This window comes from Macrobrachium nipponense, chromosome 1 (genome assembly GCF_015104395.2).
Source record: "Macrobrachium nipponense isolate FS-2020 chromosome 1, ASM1510439v2, whole genome shotgun sequence".
Taxonomy (NCBI): Eukaryota; Metazoa; Arthropoda; class Malacostraca; order Decapoda; family Palaemonidae; genus Macrobrachium; species Macrobrachium nipponense.
In genome coordinates this window covers 199,038,331-199,064,113 of record NC_087200.1, presented here as the reverse complement: position 1 = coordinate 199,064,113, position 25,783 = coordinate 199,038,331, and the positions used below count along the sequence as shown (strand labels likewise).

The window sequence follows — 25,783 nt, the reverse complement described above, 5'->3', positions numbered from 1 at the left end:
TGTATGTCGACGTAAAATACGTCCAGTCGGCACCCGAGAGACAAAAAATGTCGACGTAAAATACGTCCAGTCGGCAGTAAAGGGTTAATAGCATTGAAAATGAGGACTTGATGCAAAGGAAACAGAGTTTGTCTAAAATCACTTAACAGTTGTAGCAAGCAAACAAATCCAAAACCCAACTGAAAAACTCCATCACTAAAACCCAACTGAAGAACTCCATCATTCAGTGAAACTTGTATATAAGGTGGAAAAAAAGGATACTGACATCAAAGGTAATGAACATCAAACTAGAGAGATCAGTTAGTGGTACATGTGTAAGGAAGGAGAGCGCAAGTCACCAAATCAAGGTTTATTGTCAGCCCTAGAGACCCAGGGAACTCCTAATTGACACTAAATATCAACATCTCTTAAATCTATTACATTATTTGGCTAAAATTAACCTTCAGATGAACACCAGAATCCTAACAATGGTCTTTTCAAGTACAAAATGTGAGAATTTATAAGAGGTAAGTCAGGAAGATCGGGTGCCAAAGCTACAGTATGACGCAAGAATTTACAACTTCATGAAATCAATGTTATGAAAGTTTTGGATAAAAATAAAGTGAAAACATCATAATATACTCAAAATTTCATCAATATTATCCATTGCACTTTTGTAGATCTAACTTCATCAGAACTGTTGAGTAATAACTGGCAGCTAAAACATATAAAATACATATGCATACAAACCTGAGCATCAAATGGAAACATGAGAAGATTGAAATCACACGTATATGTCACTCCATACAGTTGGCTCATTTCTAAGCTGTTTTCACTTCCAGAGAAGAGGTTCACTGAAATTCAAGTTATACAGTAAAAAATCAAAGTCTTGCTATGCTAACTTTATTTATCAATAAGATCATATAAACTTAAAAGTAATTTTTATGCTGAAAAAACTTTATTCAGTCAGAATACCACTACTAGAAACAGCTTTCTGTGTAAACAATGCTCTGAACATCATTTGCTTCCTTAGTAAATTGAAGCAAATGTGAATAACAATTATAAAAGGAGTTATGAGAAGGGAACTATAAATTAATGGGTGGTTTATTTCAACATAAAATAAATGCTAAAAGGGCCCATACACTAAAACAATTTCCAATCCCTTTTGTGTTGCATTCTAATAACCAACTGACATCACAGTTCTTTGGTTTCTTCTTATATGAAACTGTTAAATTAGTTGGAAGTACTATGACAAGATGGTGACTACAATACTGAGAACTTAATGCAAAAGTTAGCAAAACTGCATCAAAATATGTTGTATATTATATGAATTTCATACAAAGTCTGAGTAGAATGAAAAATGGGTAACGAGGACTAGTACTTAATTGCCTACCTCCCTTCGGCAACTAATTTTACCGATAATAAGTCTAGGAAGTGACGTGATGTCTTAAATTAAAACACTGCAAAAGTTGAATGTGATTATAAAAAATTAGCAACAATCACTTTTGCATGAGAAATACTGTGAACAGTGAGCTGAGAAGTAAATACTTTCATATCATGTATAATGACCTTAGTTAGAACCTACACAATGAAGTGAACCCCTTGTAAAGTATGGCCCCCTTATCAGGAAATAGTTTCTAGAAAAATATGATATCTGCAAATGGAATTTACAAAGACTAATATGTAGCACGTTTACGGACACAAAATCTCAAGTAGTCGTCTAAAGTGGTCTTGTTGACATTTTCTGCTTTCTTCAGATAATTCTCCAGTGCTCTCCCCGGGCACAAAGGAGTTTTTTTTTTTTTAATTCCTATGAAAACCACCAAGATGTGATGGCAAAGGATGCTATGATGTCATGGGATTTTTAAGAACTAGTTTATTACTTTGAAGTCCAAAGGGAAGTAGACAAATTTGGGACGTATGAGACTCTGCCCTGACCCAACTGGTAGAAGCAATAAAAGAACGTCTTCAAACTTCATGGATTAATTCTCAATTCCTATGCAAAACAAGAGGAAACTTTATATAAGAAGGCATTCACCATCATCAGATGGAGCCATCCCCAAATCCATCATTAGGATTGGCTCTGTAGTGTTCTGAGACATACAAGATTCATGATCACAAGGAGCTCTGTGCTGGGACCCATATTTGTACCCAAGGCCATGAACGGAGAAATATCAGTCAATGGGATCAGGGCTATAACAACGACGAAAATTGATCTCTGTCCAATAACAGGACTTGTGCTGGCAAAGCCATGCAAATACCGGGATCATGCCTAAAAAGACCAGTACCAAGAAGGCTGTGCTCATATATGAGTGGACCAGAACTCTTACTTCTGAAACTTAAAACTCTACACTGAAGTGTCCAAAGCTTTGCCATGAGTTTTATGGATAGTAAGACCATACAGAAGTTTGCAATGGAACCCAACATTAGAAGCCTTACAATTAAGCTGTAGGACAATCATACATCTGACAGTGCCTAGAAGGAAAGGTGGAGTGTCGGGTGGATAAATGAGAATTAACCCATAAAGCACTGAAAGAAAAGGTGACAAATTTCATTTGTTTTGTCTATGTTTGTATGTCTGTCATGGGGTAGGGGGTCAGATTTTGAGTTATAACCTCCCTGGGGTGACACAAATGCAGAGTGCAAAATTTTGTCTATAGCATCCAAAAAACTTACACACACATACACACACACACACACACACACACACACACACACACACATATATATATATATATATATATATATATATATATATATATATATATATATACATATATATATATATATATATAATTATATATATATATATATATATATATATATATATATATATATATATATATATGTATATTTTGTGTGTGTGTGTGTGTGTGTGTGTGTAATAAACAGTAGCACCTCAGACTGATCTTAATCTGTTCCAGATGGCTGCTTGAAATGTGATTTGTTCAAAATATGACAGAAATTTCCCAATAAGAAATAGATGGAATCTGGATAATTTGTTCCAAACTTCCAACCACCCAAAAATTCACCCTTTCAAAAAATTTTCTATTACTGATGTGTTCAAAAGTTAAATTAAGTGTAAAGTAATAAAACTGGACATTATATGAGGTAAAAAAAAATGCAAAAAAATTTGTTTCTGTGAGTGCTAAAAATTTTATCTACAAACTGTGATGAAAAATGTTGCCCAGCTCATTGGGATTGAGGAAGGAGAGACGGGTCATGGTAGCAAAGGTTGATCAAAATTTTATTCACATTTTGCAAGGATAATCAAAAGAGAGTAAACACTTGGATCTTGAGTGCAAGAAGATTAATTATGCTTCAAAACATCAACTTCCTGTTATACTGACTCTCAGTATAACAGGAAGTTGATGTTTTGAAGCATAATTAATCTTCTTGCACTCAAGATCCAAGTGTTTACTCTCTTTTGATTATCCTTGCAAAATGTGAATAAAATTTTGATCAACCTTTGCTACCATGACCCGTCTCTCCTTCCTCAATCCCAATGAGCTGGGCAACATTTTCATCACAGTTTGTAGATAAAATTTTTAGCACTCACAGAAACAAATTTTTTTGCATTTTTTTTTACCTCATATAATGTCCAGTTTTATTACTTTACACTTAATTTAACTTTTGAACACATCAGTAATAGAAAATTTTTTGAAAGGGTGAATTTTTGGGTGGTTGGAAGTTTGGAACAAATTATCCAGATTCCATCTATTTCTTATTGGGAAATTTCTGTCATATTTTGAACAAATCACATTTCAAGCAGCCATCTGGAACAGATTAAGATCAGTCTGAGGTGTGCTACTGTTTATTACACACACACACACACACACACACACACACACAAAATATACATATATATTTATTATATATATCTATATATATATTATATAGATATATATGTAAATATTATGTATATATATATATATATAATATATATATATATATAATATATATAGTATATATCTTATATTATTAATATACATCTCATGTTGTTCATTCATATTTGCGTACATCCAGACCAACAATGTGGTCACCAGGAGGAGAGACCTTCAAGCTGGCCAGAAAGAACTTCAGGTCACCAGGAGGAGGGGACCTTATAGTCCACCCAAAAGACCTTCAGATCACCAGGAAGAGAGACATTCAACTCCACCAGAAAGACCTTCAGGTCACTAGGAGGAGGGACCTTAAAGTCCACCAGAAAGACCTCGAGGTCCACTTGGAAGAGGGACCTTCAAGTTCACCAGAAATTATTACCCAGTAAGTTGCTTTCAATTACTGAGCTTAGTGTGATAATTGTGTTTATGATTAAAATCATAAGCCCGTAAGATGCTTTCAATTAATCTACCAACATGGACAAAGATACATAAGATGAATTGTTATGAAAAACAGGCAAAAAAAAAAAGGCTTTCTGTATAGCAAAAATCTAATGGATTCCATTCAGCAAATCTTCATTAGTATATTAAATTTTATTTATAGTTAGATACAGAGTATCATTGTACTTGTAATATTAGTCGTGGCTTGTTTCATTTAGACCCTTGTATTTGCAACATGTTTAAGAATGACCTCAAAGATGCAATCACAGATTAAATACAAATTAGTTGCCTTATAGACATTCTGTTTGTATATGTATATTTAATATGTTTTGTGAATAGTTTTTGTTTACCAAAGGTTTGAATGTAGTCAGTTGCCGCCCTGTATAATCCTTTAATTGTCTTGTCCCTGTATCTGAGAGGTTGGACTTAATCATTTTCTTAACCTCTTAAATTGTACCCATGTTTATGTTCATTTGGGAAGGTTACTAATTCCCACTGTAATTTTAATATTAGTCATGGCCTGTTTCATTTAGACCTTTGTATTTTTAACATGTTTAAGAATGACCTCAAAGATACAATCACAGACTTAAATACAAATTAGTTGACTTACAGATATTTTTTGTATATGTATGTTTAATATATTATGTGAATAAGTTTTTTTTACCAAAGGTTTGAATGTGGTCAGTTGCTGCCCTGTATAATCCTTTAATTGTCTTGTCCGTGTCTGAGCAGTTGGACTTAATCTATGTTTTTACAAGCATTGCACATTGTCAGTCCCCAATATTTGGATCAATTAATTATCATTAATAGGGCTTAGTTTTTCCAGACCTCTGAGTCTCAAGTAGACTCTTCTTGGGCTGGTTCTCAGTGATTAATTCTGGGAAGAAGGAGAAGGAAAAAAAAAATAAATAAATAAACAAATAAATAAATAATTTAAAAAAAATTAAATAAAAAAATTAGACTTTATTTGAGAAACCTGTCTTATTTAAAAAATTTATGGTGTTATTTATTGAAAAATCTTTGCTTTCAGCAAGAATACTTTTCATTTTTGAATTCCATATATAAATTGACCTTTGCTGGGTCCAATTTGGGCACTCAATAAGTAAATGCTGTACTGTCAGGGGTGTTTGATATCTGTTACACGTTATTGGGTCAGCATGTGGTGTTGACATTAAGTGACCATGCGAGAATTTTGTGTGTCCTATACGGAGCCTTGTTAGGATCACCTCTTTTGATCTTTCCTCCTGTGAGGATGTCCTCCATGCATACACTTCAGTTTTTATGTTTTTAAGTTTATTTGTTGTTGGCACTGAGGCCCATTCTCTTTTCCAATCCTGGTGAATCAATGGTTTAACCGATGTTATCCAGTTTGACACTGGGGCATATGTAATTGTTGGAGGGATAGTGCAGGCTAATTTGGCAGCTGAGTCTGCATTTTCATTTCCTTTTATTCCCAAACGTGCTGGGATCCAACATATTTCTATTGATAATCCTGATTGGAGGAGTTGATGAATTTTTATTTGTATTTGCTGCACTATTTGGTTTACTGATTTATACTGTCTTATAGCATCTATAGCGCTGCATGAGTCACTGAAAATAACAGAGACACTTGCTTTTGCCTGAGATATCATATCAAGAGCCATATGTGTGGCTGTGACTTCAGCAGTAAAAACTGATGATATTAAAGGTAGGGATCTTTTGATTACCATATTTTTCGAATATGCAGATGCTCATACTCCAACATTATTTTTGGAGCAGTCTGCATATACCATAAATTTGTTTCCTTTTCTTCTAATGTGCTCCAAAGCATGTTGGCGGTACATTTCTGTACTTGTCATTTGCTTTTTAAGTAGGTAAGACAGGGAGGTACTACATATCTTTATTAGTTTTAAAATCCACGGTGGTGGCAATTCCATTGGTGGGTGAAAAACTGGATCTATGTTGCCAAGTTCATTATGTATTTAGCTCTTTTTGGGAAGGAGCTAGTGCTATTAAGTTCTGTTACTGGATTACAGTTTTGAAAGCAGTCAGCTGCAGGAGACGATCCCGCTTGCAGTGAAAGACCTCTTTGTATTGTTATCAAATTATGGTGATGTTTCAAGGGCAACACACCTGCCTCTACCAGAAGCGAGCTTGTTGGGAACGATCATAATGCTCCTGTGCACAATCGCACGCCTTCATGGTGCACTGCATCGAGAGTTTTTAATGCAGATTCTGAGGTGGATGAATATATTAGACTGCAGTAATCTATTATGGATAAGACTGTTGCCTTATATATCATTAATAAAATGTCTCACTTTGCTCCTTTTTACAATATGGCAAGGGCTTTGATGCCCTTGGCTTTAAGTCCGAGATTCACCCGGGCCACCGATAACAATTTTGAAACTCGTGCGCCGCCAACTGAGTAGACTCGCCACCATCCTCCCGCTCTCCCATTGGTTCCTGATGCTAGTCACCGCCATGAGATCCTTCTCTCCTATTGGTCAGTATCACTCCCATCATGCATCTACGTAGCGGCGTGCTTCTTCGGCCACTGCACGGCATCATCTGTATCGTATGCACCCGGTTTTTGTTCGTTCTAACGATTTCGTTTATTAACGTAAATTCGTTAGTGATTTCGTTGTAGTATACTTTATCGTGTTGTGTGAGAACTTTACTACATACGTATACGTACTACATAACATAATTACGTACAGTATATACGTAGTCATGGGTCCCAAGAAACTTGAAATTCACAAAAAGAAGAGGATGCTCTCTTTGGAAACGAAGATGGAGATTATCAAGCAGTATGAAGCTGGTATGCGATTGAGTGTGATTGCCAAGGAATATGGCCGAAATCCGTCGACAATAGGCACCATCCTTAAGCAGAAGGATGCCATCAAAGCAGCTACACCTTCCAAGGGCGTCACTACGTATTTTGTCGAGCAAGAGGACCCATGTGCACAATGAAATGGAGAGGCTTCTTCTTGTCTGGATAAAAGACAAAGAAATCGCTGGCGTTGGACAATGCCCCTGCTCACCCTCCTGGCCTCGAGGAAGATATCCTAGCGGAGTATTCCTTCATCAAGGTTCTTTATCTTCCGCCTAACACCACCCCTCTCCTCCAGCCCATGGACCAGCAAGTGATATTGAACTTCAAGAAGCTGTATACGAAACATCTTTTCAAGAGATGTTTCGACATCACTGATACCACAAACCTCACCTTGCGTGAATTTTGGAAGGAACATTTCGATATCGCGATATGCATCCGACTCATTGACCAAGCTTGGCAGGAGGTTTTGAGGTGAACCTTGAATTCTTCGTGGAGGAAACTCTGGGCTGATGCCGTATCCGCCCGAGACTTCGAGGGATTCGATGTGGGCGAAGCTGGTGCTGCAGATTCAGAAACAGTTGATGATCCTGAAACTGTTTCGCAACCAGATCTTGACGAGATCGTTGCACTCGGCAAGTCCATGAGGCTGGTCGTCGATGAGGACAACATCAATGACCTTCTCGAGGAGCACCAAGAGGAGCTTACGACGGATGACCTGAAGGAGTTGGAGGCTATGCAACATAACGTCGTTCAAGAGGAGTTCTCTAGCAGCGGCGAGGAGGAGGACGATGGCTCTATGACAATGGCAGAAATTAAGGATGCTCTAGCTGCTTTTCATAAGGTGCAATCATTAGTAGAAAAGACACCCCGAAAAGGCTTACACAGGCCGTGTGCTTGCACAGTTCGATGACGTTTGCCCGAGTCGTTTCAGGAACATTGTTAAAAGTAGGCAGAAGCAATCTTCCTTGGATAGTTATTTTTTAAAGAGGCCTTTAGTAGGAGTAGTAAGCAAAAAGGAAGAACCAAGTGATACTACAAAAAAACAGAAAGTTGAAAGTGGTAAAGAAATTGAAATTTTGTATTGAAAAAAAAACAAAAACAAACAAAGTATAAAAAAGTAAAAAAAAATATATGTATAAATAAAAAAAATAAATAAAATTCTTTATTTTAGTTTTTTGTAAAGTTAAGTGTTACGGTTTTGTTAATGTGTTTTGTAAAGTTTAGTTTATGTATGTTTTCCTTACATTTTTTTATGTGTTTCGTAAAGTTAAGTGTACATACGTATCTGCCGTTTGTCCTCCTCCTCTGTCGCCACTTTGGAGACAGCCTCACTCGAAAGGTAAGCTTCCACATTTTACTACATACGTACGTATGTACGTACAGTATTTCTTGTATACCATGTACACTAATACACTTTATTTACAGGTATATTAGCAGTACATATTAAGTTAGGTATTGAATGGTCCAAATTGTTGTAGTATTTCATTGTTTGTAGGTCAATTTAGCTTTATTATGAAATTTACTGGGGTGTTTTTGGAGGGCTTGGAACGGATTAGCCATTTTACATGTAAAATGCGGTCCAAGATACGAAAAGCTCATGATACGAAGGCCGCCTCGGAAATGATTAATTTCGTATCTCGAGGTAACACTGTAACTCATTTTTAGGGATGACATCTAACGAGCCCATAGAGCAGATGATTGATGAGGTGGGCCAATTGTGTAAAAGTGAGGTGGAAGAGAGAATAATTACAACATTAGCAACATTCATGTATAAAGGAAAACTTTTAACATAAAATTAAAAGCTTTCTATTTATGTAATGACTTCAGCACAATTTAACTTATTCTGGCATCAAACTTACCTTCCTCTGGAAGATGAGGGGGCCCTGGTATTGAATCCCCATCACGAACACACTCTATCCTGGACCCCTCACCTAAGTTGGTGTAGACATTGCCTTGTGCATTACTGAAAAAAACCCTCGGCTTCCAAATGCCTTCCACGGAGGACTGTGAGAGCACGTTCAGGGACCTATCATCTTTCAGATTGAAGTAAGTGAGTCTAGTATCTTGCCATCTCAGCTTAAGCTCCAATGTAGTCATAAAAGTGAGGGCCTCAGTCTCTATAGATGTAAAAGAGATGATGTTGACATATAATAAAATTGGCAATGAGTTGGTGTCAGCAGCTGGAGGAGGAGGAATAGTCGTTCTGTAGCCTGGTGGTATGCCCACCAAGGAGCACCTTGCTTCGTCACTCTGGTCTTCACAATCAACCCTCAAGTCACATCGATGCTGTAGGTCAATGCAAGAGCCATCGTCACACGTGAATTTCCCCTTGCCACAGGCAGATATAGTTAGGTTAACACTCTCACCCTCAATCATGTTACAAACCTTAGAACCCAAAGTCCAAGAGTGGGTTCCAAAAGGGTACACTCCTTCTTCAGGAGGCTTCCACCAGGCCATATCGTTCACCTGTTTAATGAGAGAGAGGCACTATGATGAATTCAAGAAATACTTTATTTTGTTCAGTCATTCATTTACTGCCAATTAGTTATTAACCCTTAAACGCCGACTGGACGTATTTTACGTCGACATTTTTTGTCTCTCGGGTGCCGACTGGACGTATTTTACGTCGACATACAAAAGTTTTTTTAAAAATTCGCGGAAAAATACTTTTAGGCCTACCAGCCGAAAACTCTTGAATCACGCGCCTTGGGGGATGCTGGGAGTTCACGGATCAAGGTATTGTTTTATTTACAATCGTTACGCAGGCGCGCAAGCGCGAATTTCTTTCTTGCCGCACTAAAAAGTATCTGTGACACATCTCGGAAATTATTTCGTCACTTTGACATAATTTTTGTACCATTTTAAATTAGCCGTTACATGGAGTATTATATATGAAAATGTGCGCATTATTATGAAGAATACAACAAAAAAATATTCATGATTGTAGCTTTTATCAGTTTTGAGATATTTTCATATAAATAACGATAAGTGCCAAAATTTCAACCTTCGGTCAACTTTGACTCTATCGAAATGGTCGAAAAACGCAATTGTAAGCTAAAACGCTAATATTTTAGTAATATTCAATCATTTAAATTAATTTTGCAACTAATTGGAAGTCTCTAGCACAATATTTCGATTTATGGTGAATTTATGAAAAAACATTTTCCTTACGTCCGCGCGGTAACTCTTCCGAAAAAATCATACATGCGATTGTGGTAATGTTTGCACCATTTTAAATTAGCCGTTACATAAAGTTTTATATATGAAAATGTGCGCAATTTCATGCACAATACAACTAAAAACAACCCATGGTTGTAGCTTTTATCAATTTTGAAATATTTTCATATTAAAAATGATAAGTGACAAATTTTCAACCTTCGGTCAACTTTGACTCTACCGAAATGGTCAAAAAACGCAATTGTAAGCTAAACTGCTATATTCTAGTAATATTCAAGCATTTACCTTCAGTTTGCAACAAATTGGAAGTCTCTGGCACAATATTTTGATTTATGGTGAATTTATGAAAAAATAACATTTTCTTTACGTCCGCGCGGTAACTCATCCGAAAAAAAATCATACGTACGATTGTGGTAATATTTGCACCATTTTGAATTAGCCGTTACATAAAGTTTTATATATGAAAATGTGCGCAATTTCATGTAAAATACAACAAAAAATAATTGAAGGTTGTAGCTTTTCTCATTTTTTAAATATTTGCATATAAATCACGATAAATAGAAAAAAACCACGTTCGGTCAACTTTGACTCTACCGAAATAGTCGAAAAACGCAATTGTAAGCTAAAACTCTTACAGTCTAGTAATATTCAGTCATTTATCTTCATCTTGAAACAAATTCGAAGTCTCTAGCACAATATTTAGATTTATGGTGAATTAAAAAAAAAACTTTCCTTCCCTCCGCGCGCAGATTCTCCGCCACAAATCTCCGAAATGCGTACGTTCCATTCTCGGAATATTTGCTCCATTTCATATTAGGCATTTCATAGTTTTATATATGAAAATGTGCGCAATTTCATGTAGAATAAAACAAAAAATATTTGAAGGTTGTAGCTTTTCTTATTTCCGAAATAATTGCATATAAAAAAATATATATATAAAAAATTCTACATTCGGTCAACTTTACCTAGTCAGATATGGTCGAAAACTGCATTTGTAAGCTAATATTCTTACAGTATAGTAATATTCAATCATTTTTCTTCATTTTGAAAGAAATTGGAAGTCTCTAGGACAATATTTAGATTTATGGTGAATTTTTGAAAAAAATATTTGTTTACGTACGTGCGTTACGAATTCATGCATTATTTTGTGATAATATTTTCTCTGTGTTGCTTTTATTGTTTTACAATGTGTTATATACCAAAATGATCGCAATTTAGTGTAAATTACAACGAAAAAAAAAGTAACTCGTTACCTTTAACCGTTTTGCGCACAGCGCGATTTGAATTCAATTATATATGAAATTTCGTTTTTGCGCTATCATATATCGCATTATTTATATATGATAATGATAATTTTTTTCATTTCTGATGGTTGCATACTAAACTTCAGCCAATGGCAAAAAAAGGAGCCAAAAATGAACTCTTAATCTTAAAAACTAAGCGCGCTGTGATTTTTTGAAAAAAAAAATTTTTCCGCTTCCGCTCTCACTCTGAAACACTTCCGGCACACGGGAGACATTTTTTTTTTTACCGCTCCGGTGTTTAAGGGTTAATGGTAGAACTGGGAAAAATGAAATTGTACCGTAACACTACGCGAATTTAGGTGAGGCTATTTCCTCTTGAAGTAAAATAGTGTTTGACACCACTTGCTTAACTTATCATCCTCATCAAAAATAAAATATGGAAATGAATTGTATCGTTTTATAATAAAGAAAAACTCTGGAAATGAATTGTATCGTTTTATGATAAAGAAAAACTCTTTAACCTAATTATGTTATTCAAAGGCTGCCATGACTGATTCAGCAGAAAAACAAAGAATACACATACTTCAAAATCAAACAAATGTTTCATTTCTGGAATTACCATAATACCGAACTTGTTCAGGTGAACTAACATATCCATATAATGTTACATCCAAAGATTTTACATGCAGTTTTATATTTCACCCATAAAAATCCAGTTATTTTGAAGTAACGACTTTAAAAGATGCAAAAACTGAACTAAAACCACTAGAATTTGAAAAATGAGTGTCAAAACAGACATCTTTTACCCTTACGCATAATGATGTATATAGATAATAAGATCAATTAAGCAGCATAAAATAAAAACTAGGTTTACACGCTCCTTCTAAATACAGAGGCATATTATCACCGTTCAAATCACTAATTCTTTCACAAACTTGTCAATAAACATTACAGTGGTCCCCCTGTATTTATGGGGGATGTGTACCAGAAACCCCCCTGCTAATAGTTAGAACCTGTGAATAGTTGGAACCCCTATAAAAATGCTGAAAACAGCTTATTTTTTTAGTTAAAACTCAAGAAAAACCCACTAAAATTGTTTATACCTTGTTTTTTTTAATAGTTTTATCACATAAAGTGCATTTTATGATAGAATTTATAAAAAAGCCAGGAATTTCTGGGTATTTCTCATAGAAAAATAATGCGAATAAGAAAATTTTCCATGAATAATGGGAGGAAACGTTCCCAAGAGAAATTCGCGAATGCGTGAGTCCGTGAATCTGGAGAACGCAAATATGAGGGGTCCACTGTACATTCATCCAATACTACAATGGTACCGTGACATATAATATAAGAAGCTCTTGCAGGAAAAGTTGAGAGGAAAGATCGTAGACCCTGAGCATTTGTCTTTATTTCAAGACCTGATTACAGTAAAAGGTCTTGAAATAAAGGCGAAAGCTCAGGGTCTACCATTTTTCTTTTCAACTTTTCCCACGAGAGCTTCTTATAAACATTACATTAAGCTACAATACTACTGTTCCTAAGAAATCCATAGTCCTAGTCTTAAAATTCTACTACATGAGCAAATCTGGTAACTTTCCCATAATTTTCCAAATGTGGGTATTCCACTAAAGATTAGCACAAATGCAATTATTTATACCTCTTCCTGTCGAGCAATGAAGCAAATGAAGGGAAAATCCAGTATTTTCGACATATTTTTCAGAAAAAGAAAAAATAAAGGAACTGATTGGAGAAAATATCCATTCCCTTATAACTTTCTGACGAGCAATACAGGGGAGAAAAGGTGTGAAGGAGCATACAGAAATAAGCACACACACATACAGTTATCAGCAGGGGTTCAGTTCCCAGGGCCAGCTGATAAGAAAAAACCGCCATTAACCTAAACTCAGGATTTATAGCACTTATGGCGTCAAGTTTCAGTTAATGAGATCTCTGTTAGATATGTTATGGCACCATAACTATTATCAGCACCTTATGGCGCTGATAACCAAAACTTGGCCCGTATGGCGCCACAAATCGCAGATTTTGTGGTGCTAGACAAGCGCCATAAAACTGGGTTGCCATTAACCGAGTCCGCCGATAACCAGGGACTGCCTGTAGATATATATTATGTATAGTATTATTACTTGGAACCACTGTATATCTGCTATTAAAATACTATGTAAGGAAGTTGATCCTTTCCAAATCTGAAAATCCAGTGATATATTGTACTTCTCACCAGTCTCACACTATTTTTATTACATCAAGCAATTTCTGGCTCTACGACAATGCCGCTTGCAAATTCCTTGATAAAAGAAGTCTATTAACAAGATCCTCACCTCATGAGAACTCCCAATGATATCTAATTCTTTTTTATATCAAGTTTACAAACTAAAAGAATTTTAATGAATATACAGTCATACAAATGCCATCTTTGTACAGTGTAGATGTACACTCCTAAACTCAAAACATTCACATAGCAAACACACATCAAATTCACTAAACCTAAGGTATACCTTACACCAAGGGAAATTCTTATAAATCAAAACTGTATTTACTCCGGTCATTAAGTTGTCAATCATGGTATCTAAACAGAAAGGCCCAGGATAATTATAATTACATTTATGGTTTATACTGCTGATGAGGATAAAAAGTCACCCATGTATAGGTAAACAAAACAATCAAACAAAATATATATATACAATATATGTGTGTGAGTACACTTACTTTCCTGGACTGCAACATCCACACCTTCAAGTCGTTATCCCAGAATATATCAGAGTGAAAAAAACCAAGCAAGGTGGGTCGACCGCCACGATTTTCCCCTATGATATACTGTAAGTTGAATGGAGATCCTGGGCAAACAGCAGGTCCTTTCAGATACAATATAGCCAGTTTATCAAATTCGCAGGGAACACAAAAAGCGTAAGTTTCCAGGCAAGCAATGTCTGACCACCGTGCCGGAAAACTTCCAGCAAGCATAACAAGGCAGTTCTCCTCACTTCCACCATTTGGTCTATCTCCTCTCCACAAGCTTTGCCAAGAAAGAACAGATTTTGACTCCCACTTCCTCCAGATTCCTTCCTCGCTTATATCATTAGCACCCAGCCACAGGTAAGATGCTCCAACATTCCCAGAGCAGTACTGAGCCCGACTCTTGGAGATGTCGAAAAGCCAGTCGTTCTCTTCTTTGTTACGTGGCACAGCCAAGACCCCTCCCACAATCTGAAACATAGAATTATGGTTTATCTCAAACTCCTTTCAATCTACAAACAAAGAGAAACATAAGAAGTTTTCAGTCATGGTAAATGTAATTTTGAAAACATTCCTGTCTAAAGACTCTGCACTAGCAAGCAAATCCTCTAGATTTAAAGAGAAACTGTCACAACAAAAACAAATATTGCCATCATAAATCTCCAGGTTTTCTCATCTGAGCATTTCATAGTCAAGAATTAAGTTTTGTTCTAAAAGTGACACCATAAGGGGAAAATTTGAAACATATTCATTAAAGCGAGAAAACATTTTAATCAATATGACTTCATTCAACAGCATAGGTGTAAATTTCCAATTCAGTTTAATTTCTCACATTTCATACTTGTTTACATTTCCATTCGGATACCTATTTTAGGAAGAAGGGGTATTTCTACCTCACAGACTCTACTCCTTCCTTCCATCTCCTTGTTTCCAGCAGCATTTCTGGCTGGAAATACCACAAAATTTCCCATTCTAATGGGTCCTGCACTAACAAATTGTTCTGGATCTTGCATTTTCCTCTTCAAGATTTATCTGATTCTACAGCATGCAAAAACATGCAACCAAGAAAGCTAAGATCTACTATTCAGGATTAGCTCAACATTCTGAAGACAGGTCCTTTTTTTTCTGCCTACAAATACACTAAGTTGTCTGGTATATTTTTTAACACACACACACACACACACACACACACACACACACTTCTTTCCTCATACAAGTAGCACTATGTTCTTATCTTTGTGGATAGTGACTGTTAACGACACAGTAAACTTGCTGTCTCAGACAGTGTTGATCTTGCCCACATATTTAATGTCAGTCACATTTGCTACTTTCTCAAGCAAAATCCTGCCATATCCATTCACCATCATATTTAAATGGTACAATCAGTAACACCTTGTAGTTGCATTCACATTATGACCTCTTATTGTTTACAGAAACTTGTTTCTCAGTTGAGGCTCACAGCCTAGCTCCTAAGTCTAGCTATTAATAGACAAATACTTTGGAAACGTGATACCACTTCTAATGCAAGGAGAACTGGAGCATATATTACAAATGAGCACCTTACTACTCATGACTTCTCATATGAATATAGGTGTCAAAAAATGCAAGTTATACAGGAAGTTCATGACAAGCATAACAATTTGGGTTGGTCTGTTATGTAGGCAGTAAATTTGAGCAAAGTCATTTGATTTACTTCAATCAGCTATAAACCTAGGGCCCAACAGTGTGGCACACAACAATATATATATATACAGTGGTCCCCCCGTATTTGCGTTCTCCGGATTCGCGGACTCACACATTCGAGGATTTTTCTTTGGAACCTATCTAGAAATTATTCGCAAACGGACTCGCTCATTTGCGGAATTTTCTGACGAAAATAATCACTAATTAGTGTATTTTTATGTTTATTTTCATGACTACATACATTTTTATGATACAAAAATGATTTACAAATTTTCAAATATTAATTTTGATTAATACTGTATTAGTAAGTTTAATAAGTTTAAATGATATCACATAATAAAAATAATAATTCTCTCTCTCTATCTCTCTCTCTCTCTCTCTCTCTCTCTCTCTCTCTCTACTACTACTACTACTACTACAAAGATGTATGTTTTTTGTATGATAAATAAATGATTTACTATTTTCAAATATTAATATTAATTTATACAGCAATAATATCAATTCATTAAAGAAAATACCATAGTGAATTAGTAAGATTTTAGCTTATAACTTTAAAAAATTATGTAAGAATGAAGGAAATCCCAGTCTTCTCTCTCAAACTCCAGGTACTAAAACTGTCAGATATACATATCAAGTTAAGTGACAGGAGGGGGAAGGAGCTGTTTTGTTGCTGCCATCAAGTGCTCATGAAATTCCCCCCCCCCCCCCCCCCCCCCCCTCCCCCTTCCTCTCTCTCTCTCTCTCTCTCTCTCTCATTTACTGAGACTCGAGATTTTTTATAGTACTTGTACTATTTGTTTTTAATACTTTCAAATAATAATAATAATAAGTGGTACGAGCACCAACCAGAAGGAGTGATAGAAAACAATCAGGCAAAGATCCTCTGGGACTATGGTATCAGAACGGATAGGGTGATACGTGCAAACAGACCAGACGTGACGTTGATTGACAAAGTCAAGAAGAAAGTATCACTCATTGATGTCGCAATACCATGGGACACCAGAGTTGAAGAGAAAGAGAGGGAAAAAATGGATAAGTATCAAGATCTGAAAATAGAAATAAGAAGGATATGGGATATGCCAGTGGAAATCGTACCCATAATCATAGGAGCACTAGGCACGATCCCAAGATCCCTGAAAAGGAATCTAGAAAAACTAGAGGCTGAAGTAGCTCCAGGACTCATGCAGAAGAGTGTGATCCTAGAAACGGCACACATAGTAAGAAAAGTGATGGACTCCTAAGGAGGCAGGATGCAACCTGGAACCCCACACTATAAATACCACCCAGTCGAATTGGAGGACTGTGATAGAGCAAAAAAAAAATAAATAAATAAAAAAAAAAAAATAATAATAATAACTGTAATTACAAAATTCATATTATGTGATAGTATTTTAAAGAAATACAATACTAATCTATCCATGTCACTTTTAATTAAGGTTAACTCTCTCTCTCTCTCTCTCTCTCTCTCTCTCTCTCTCTCTTCTCTCTCTTTTGCCACACAAGATAATGTGTCATAGTGGTAGCTCCCTCCCTCTCTTTCGCTGGAAGCGTTATAACTATTTTTTGAGAGAACAGAGAGAGATAAACACTCTCTCTCTCTCTTTTACCGAGATGAAAGAATTTTTATGGTACTAGTATGTAAAATGTTTATTGATAATTTCAGTTATTTAATAATAATAATAATAATAATAATAATAATAATAATAATAATAATAATAATAATAATAAAACTGTAATTACAAAATTCATAATGGTAGTATTTTAAAGAGATGAAAATGACCTTTCCATTTCACTTGTAAGGATAACTCCTCTTTCTTACTGTGATGACAGAATTTTTATGGTAGATGCACGTGTTTATTTTATTTTCAAATAATAATAATAATAATAGAAGTAGTAATAATACAATAACTAATTTCAAATGAAAATTCTTCCCTTCGTCTTTTTCTGTATCAATTTCTGTACCTTCTACAAGATATTTGTCATAGTGGTAACTCTATCTCTCTTGCTGCAAGTGTTATACGTACGTATGTAAGTATATCCCTTTAAGGCTACTATATTAATACAATCTCTAAGATTAATACAGTAATATGATAATAATTTAAGGTAAATTTGATGCAGGATGTTACATAAGGTATACATTTGGTGTTACTATTTCTTCCTTCTTTTATCTCTCTCACTCTCAGCAAAAGAATTAATAGACAGACAAACATAATTGCAGAGTCCTCTCTTTCTCTCTTCTCTGGAGAAATATATGTATTTATGGGAGGGGAAAAAAGTTGCCTACAGACGTTCATTTCAATCTATTGAAATCGTAAGGAGTTATTCTCTCTCTCTCTGCTATTGGCTGTTTATATATTTCTAATGGTAAAATGTTTAAGATGACTTTAAAATGATATTAATAATACCAATTCAATGGTATATTTGATGTAGGATAATACTTTAAGTAGACATTTGGTATTTGTGATTTCACATACAATTGTTTCCCTTGTAAAAAGAAAATGGATGTCTCAAATAGTAACAGTATGAAAGAAAACGTGCATGACTAAATACTTATGGGGGGACTTAATTATTTTCACATACGTAACTAAGTCATGCAGTACGTACATAGTATGTATTTATGTATAACCATAAAGTGTAAGATTTACTTTAAAACAGTATTAATAATATTTCAAAGATTAATATGTACCATAATAGGATATTTTATGTATATTTGATGAAGGATGGTCATTTTAGGGATACTTTGGTGTTTGCATGTTCAGGATAGGAGTTTATGAGCATTTTTAGAGGGGGTTCCAAACATTCGCGGATTCTAACTATTCGCGGGGGGGGGGGGGGGGTGTCTGGTATGCATCCCCCGTGAATACAGGGGGACCACTGTGTGTATATATATATATATATATATATATATATATATATATATATATATATATATCTTCTTTCCCACCATTATCCCTTCATTAAGGGGTTGGTTACCTGATGCGCCTTTCCTCACAACATCAGGCATGGTTTATTATTTGGCAAAGGGGTTTTAACAACTTCATGTCCTTGCTGTCATCAACCATAGTTGTTGACTAAAAAGTCCACCTTCAAGGCAGCAGTTTCCAAAGGTATTGGTGGGGGTCTGGCCTTTTACTAAAAAAGTAAGACTGCAAGGCAGCATCTGTCCTTTTTAGTCGCCTTTTTCAACATGCAGGACCTACGGTGGTAGTATTCTTATGCCCCTACCATAGGGTCAGGCCCCCACCAATACCTGTGGAAACTGCTGCCTTGAAGGTGGACTTTTTAGTCAACAACTGTGGTTGATGACAGCAAGGACATGCAGTTGTTAAAACCCCTTTGCCAAATAATAAACCATGCCTGATGTTGTGAGGAAAGGCAACCAACCCCTTAATGAAGGGATAATGGTGGGAAGAAGATATATATATATATATATATATATATATATATATTATATATATATATATATATATATATATATATATATATATGACTGATAAAAATGTTATATAACAACAGAATTCCATCTAATAAAAGGAGCCCATAAAAAAACACCAAAAATGTAGAGAGAAAAGTACTATATTTCAGAGACTGCTGTCTCTCTCTTCATAAGTAAGCCAATTTAGGTCACCCCCGCTGTAATCTTCCTTTAATCTTCTTAAGCGTTGGTTGAATGAAGACTTTGTCGACGACATCTGAGATCCACCCGCCTTTTGAGATGTTCATTACCTGCTTCTCTTTTATTAAGGCCGATTCCATCATTTGACTCTTGTACCGGCAGTTGCTGCTATAAATCACACATGACAAATTCCAGTTTATTCTATGGTTATGTTCATTTATATGGTTGAAAATAGCCGAGTTCTGTTGTCCATACCTAACTGACCGTTTGTGTTTGTATTAATCTCTGGGGAAGATTAATACAACACGTCTATTAATGGCTAGACTTAGGAGCTAGGCTGTGAGCCTCAACATTGAGAAACAAAGTTTCTGTAAACAATAAGAGGTCATAATGTGAATGCAACTACAAGGTTACTGATTGTACCGTTTGAATATGATGGTGAATGGATATGGCAGGATTTTGCTTGAGAAAGTAGCAAATGTGACTGACAATAAATATGTGGGCAAGATCAACACTGTCTGAGACTATATATATATATATATATATATATATTATATATATATATATATATCTATATATATATATATATATATCTATATGTATATATATATATATGTGTATGTGTATGTGTACGTATGTGTGTGTGTATATATATATATATATATATATATATATATATATATATATATATATATATATATATAATATATATATATATATATATATATATATATATATATATATATATATATATATTATGTATGTGTGTGTATAACATATACATACATACATATATATATATATATATATATATATATATATATATATATATATATATCTGTATGTATATACGTATATATATATATACATATATAACGTTATATATATATATAATATATATATATATATATATATATATATATATATATATAATATATATGTGTGTATATATGTATATATATATATATATATATATATATATATATATATATATATATATATATATATATATATATATATATATATAAATAATGGCAATGGCATTTTGCAACATCTTATTTCATCATTAAGGCAGCAATTAACAAAAGCACTAAAAACTTATGAAAAAGGTAAAAATAAAAAAAAAATAGTATGAAAATCACTACCTGTAAAAGAAACTAAAACTGAAAGATGATATGTAAAAGTTGAAGCGCAGACAAAAATATAAACATTATGCTATGAATAACTTTGTGGAGGCTGCCTGGGATTTCAATAGGAGGGATGGTACCTTTTATTATATTAAGACTCAAACATAATTTGTTCCCCCCTCTTCATGCATAGATGATATGATTTCAAAATCTGCATAATTGATGTAAATCTTGCAGTGCAATGCATGAATACTTATGTTGGAGGCTTCGGGTCTGTTGACAGTGGATTCGGACTGTAGCAACAGCTTTGGGATCCAATGAAGGTTCCCTTTTTACACTTGGGACATGTGTATTTATAAGAATGGAATAAAGAATTTAAGGCATAGGGCTGGGATGTATCTGGTCATTCAGCGCTACAAGGGAAACTGAGAGTAGAAAAGTTTGACAGGCGTAACAGGAGGAAAACCTTGTTGCATTATGAAGTAATTGTTGGGAGAGGGTGGATGGCAAAATGGAAAGAGAGAATATATGTGGAGGTGCAGTAAAAGGAATGAAAAGGGTTGCAGCAAGGGGCTGAAGGATGCTGCAAAGAACCTTAAGTAATGCCTACAGTGCAATGCGTGAGGTGCACTAAGGGCAACTCCCCACTATGGGATGTGTATTTACACAAAGATCCAATTCTTAGATGGTTTTTCAGAATAAGTTTGAAATTAACTGTTGTTAATTCTCTGTTTAATAGGTTAATTAACTTGCATCGAAACTTATTGTTGTAAATGAGAGGTAATGTTACATAAAAAACCAATTTTGGGACATCATACACCAATGGAGAACTATGTAATTTGCAATGGAGAAATTTCTTGAGGGATCTACAAAAACTACCTTATAGCAAAACTATTATTTTTTGAAATATTTTAAGAGGAAATTAACTTCTTCCTGGAAAGTGAGCCAGGAGCATGCCAATGAAAAAGTTCTTTGGAGGTGAGTGGATATGGAATTTAATTTAAAATCAAAATAACAGGAACTATAAAAAATTAATACCTTAGACCTATAAAAGTATATTTTCTGAAATTACTGGTATGAAACCCACCATTACCTCTGATAACTTGTTCATCTAAAAACTCATTGCAAAAAAAACCATCTAACTATACGATCTTTTTTCAGACTGGTTCCGCTTTTGTTAACCAACATCATATATCAATACACACGTCCCAAGTGTGAATGGGGGTGCCTACATTGGTTACCCAAAGCTGTTGCAACAGTGCGAATCCGCTGTCATCAGACCCGAAGCCTCCAACATAAGTATTCATGCATTGTGCTGCAAGACTGACATCGACTAACTACTACGTTAAAGTCTATCATAACAAGAACTATCAAATGCCCACTAATCAAACACCCTTGGCAACCTCCACAAAGCTATTCAAGGCATAACTGATCATTTGCTTATATTTTGGTCTGTATGTCAACTTTTACTTACCTTCTCTCTTTTCTAGATGTTTTAGTTTCTTTTTGTAGCTCAGTTTCGTTGGTTATGTCCGTATTTGTAGTGACTTTTATATATATATAATTATTTTTTTACGTTTTCTATGAGGTTTTAAGTAATTTTGTAAACTGCAGCCAGCCTTGATGATGCAATGAGATACTGCAAAATGCTGTTGGCAAAATAAACTTTTGTTTTTATATACATGCTGACTTTTTCTGGAATGCTCCCTTGATAGCTAATATTAAGCTTAAAGTTTAAATAAATGTGTGTGTATATATATAATATATATATATATATAATATATATTATATATATATAGATATATATATATATATATATATATATATATATAATACTATATAATTTCCATTCTCAATTAGTTCACTTTAAGACAAGTTTAATGGAAATCAGTCTCAAGAATGAGTTTGGAGCTCTTGAAATAAATGACAAGCAGAACTTTATAGAAATACCATTTCAACAGGCTTGATCTTTGACTTTCCATATCCACGTGATTACCATATGACCAAAGGAGAAACGTGAACGTAACTCACGTGGCAAAGGTGTTGTGCAGACTTCAAGGGGAAGCGATCCGGGAAGAATACCAGACTTCTGGTCTTTTTGTTGCAAATATCCTTCTGAGAGTAGGTCACCCAACGGACATCACCATCTATCTTCCAAGACTGGCCTGACCATGGTAGAGCATCGCCTTCCTCAGCATATGTGCAGTTGGCTATCTGTATCCGGAATACTTCATCTATTAGGAAATGGCATTTAAAGATATTCTGAATTTTTGAAATAAGAAACCCTTCTTCTAAGTCATGTTTACTTTAATAAAGATTGAAGATAAAACTGAGAACAATAAAAGTGTTGACATTGACATACATACTTACACTTCAACTGGAATGACCAACATTGGATTAGAGACATAACGATGACAAAAGAAGCTGTTATCAAATGTTTACACCTTGCCTAAATAACTACATGCAGAAATATTTACTGGGGCAAAAGTTTGTTCAAGATGTGAAAAAATGGACTACATACCTAAATTGTTTTGCCTTCGTGCTCTGAAGTTAAGTAATAACTCTTAACTTTATTACCGTCACTTTGTTAACTACTGAATTTCTGAGAGCAGGAAATTATTAATCTAAAACTGCCAGAAACTGAGAATGAAAATGAATGTTAGCAAATAGTGTAATAGTATGTCTTGTGCCTATGTACCATGTTCTGTCGAAACATCCTAACAATTTTAAGATATAGCTATGGAGAACAGGGCCCAGAATAACACTCGTGAAATCACTACATACACATTATATCTCTCCTCATTCTGGTGGTTGCGATTTAGGGGGGGACAAACACCGTCTCATTTGTTTGCCTTGGGTTAAGTTCCTAGCTGCCTGCGTCCTCTCTAGTAGTATATTTATCTCAATTCTGTATCTGAGGTTCTTTACCTTAAGTGTTTGTTTGAAAAAGTCAAAACAAAATTACTTAGAATAATGTCAACATTGGCTTTATTAAAATCGATCTCCTTGGATACTCATGAACTTTAATGGAAATATGGTCGATAAATCCATCAAATACTCTGATCGGTGAAACTTGACAACGATAACAGGGGATCAACGAATGACTAATTTTAAGCAACCAAATAAAAATTTACTCATTCACTTGGTTTTTTGACATTTGAAATTTAAACCTTCACATAAGAAAATGGGCTAATTAACATGTTAATACACTAGACATTGTTATTGTACAACCTTTTCCAATAAGCACTCAAACATGACAAAAACAAAACTCATAGTTTTACTCATCTTTCCAAAGAACGCTCCGTTATCTGGGACTCACGATGACTAAAATGTGTGTACTATTTGTCATACTTACTACATGGAAATTCCCCCAGTTAGCTGTACTGATATCACAGGGGTTTCCCAGCAAGAAGCCAGAGTAATTTCAAGGAATGACTTGCAATGGGGCAATTACTCCTGTGCAAGGGTTAACTAACTTCAAGGGATGTAAACTATCTCTGCTTCCTTACCATCTTCATGAGATCCTGGTCCAGATCACGTGACCAGAAATTCAGATCAGTGATTTCCCCACTATAGCTTTGGTCCCTCTGAAAGCTGCCTCCAAGGGTGTCCTGTTCTTGTCCTGAGGAATATCATGGCACTTTTAAAGGTTCCTGTTTAAGACAAATTGGACAGAGCCACTTACTGGCTAATTGAAAGGACACTACTATAGGAGCACAGAAGTAATACGAGAGAGGTTAAGAATTACAATGCAAATGAAAAAAGTCGGGTAGAGACTCCTGCTCACTCTGTGCCCCTTGATTCCTTTTTAAAAAATATACTTTAATGCATGTTTTCTTTTTTAAACAAATAATAAAGAAAATTCATAAAGGGAACTAAGTCATACTTACACGGTGACAATAACAAATACAATACAGTTAGAATAAAAGCAATAAATCAGCTTAGTGACAGAGGTCATACAACCTTACAACAAATCTAGCTGACACAGCAGCAGTCTCAACTGTTCCTCAATGTACAAATGTGGAATTTGAAAACATATCATCAAAAGATATTGCCAAAAATCTCAAGTATGTGACAGTATGCCAATGATACATAATGAATACTATAAAAAGTAAATTGCCATTGCAATTCTCAGCATCATAAAGTACTATGTTATTTTTAAAAAAAAGTAATTTATTGGCTATTGTAATATATCCATAAGATTAGCTTAGAGTACTTCCTCGCTTAAAAGTTGCCGTCTGCCTGGTAGCATGTTCAATATCAATTCTATTTCAAGACTGTCACAATAAAAGACAAACTTAAAATTGGCATTTTAAAGGCTGTCATTTCATCTTTAGTATTTCATTATCTGATTTTAGGTCTTAGTGATTTGATTTTAAATATTTTCAGCCAATGATAATAATATCCTTGATGTGACTTTACTATTCCAACAATTTCAAAGAAGCACAAAAAGCTTACCGATGATGTATACCCCATTACCCATAAGAAAGCTGTCTGTGACAGGGAATGTTCCATTTGAGTTCAGCTCCCCATTCACAAAGATGGCCCAGTCGCCGGTTGTATAACTAAATCGGAAACAGAAGAGTACCCAATATCTCAGTGGTGTCTGGAAAGCGCTCTCAGCCCAGATGCTATGCAGTGACACCTTGTAGCCAGTCAGGCGGTGATCTGATTAAGGAAATCATAGAAAAACAATGTCATGGTGATACTGAGTACACTGTTCTATCTCAACAAAGGAATGAAAAATTGCAATATGGCCATCACACAGTTCACCTGAGACTCCAGTGCTTGTGGTGGTAGTAGTATATTCAACTCCTTACTCCCAGACAATTTAGATATAAAAAAGCTGAATGAATAGTTATAGCAATTAAAAACAAGCAAGTTCATTATAGCAGAGAACCTAGTAAACCATAGTAGGGTACAATAACATGACAAAACCCCCGCTTTCTCATCAAAATTAAGTTACAACAAGAATTTGTGGAATTCTGGATGACATTAATTCCACATAGTAATCACCTTCAACGACCTCTAGCAGTCATTAGTGCCTCATGCCAACTGGCTAGCAAACCACC

The 25,783-nt window shown here is 34.9% G+C and overlaps 1 protein-coding gene across 8 annotated transcripts in view; it reads right to left on the bottom strand.

Annotated features, from left to right (window-relative positions):
- Positions 1-25,783, bottom strand: part of LOC135220010 (uncharacterized) — a 397,255-nt gene that overhangs the window by 85,782 nt on the left and 285,690 nt on the right. For all 8 annotated transcript variants that reach the window (XM_064257303.1, XM_064257300.1, XM_064257306.1 and 5 more), the window contains 6 exons: positions 25,170-25,379; positions 24,221-24,333; positions 22,743-22,925; positions 14,259-14,756; positions 8,973-9,579; positions 730-833 (listed from right to left, as the gene is read on the bottom strand). In XM_064257303.1, the coding sequence (XP_064113373.1) occupies positions 730-833; positions 8,973-9,579; positions 14,259-14,756; positions 22,743-22,925; positions 24,221-24,333; positions 25,170-25,379 (1,715 nt within the window). The remainder of the gene's footprint in view (positions 1-729; positions 834-8,972; positions 9,580-14,258; positions 14,757-22,742; positions 22,926-24,220; positions 24,334-25,169; positions 25,380-25,783) is intronic.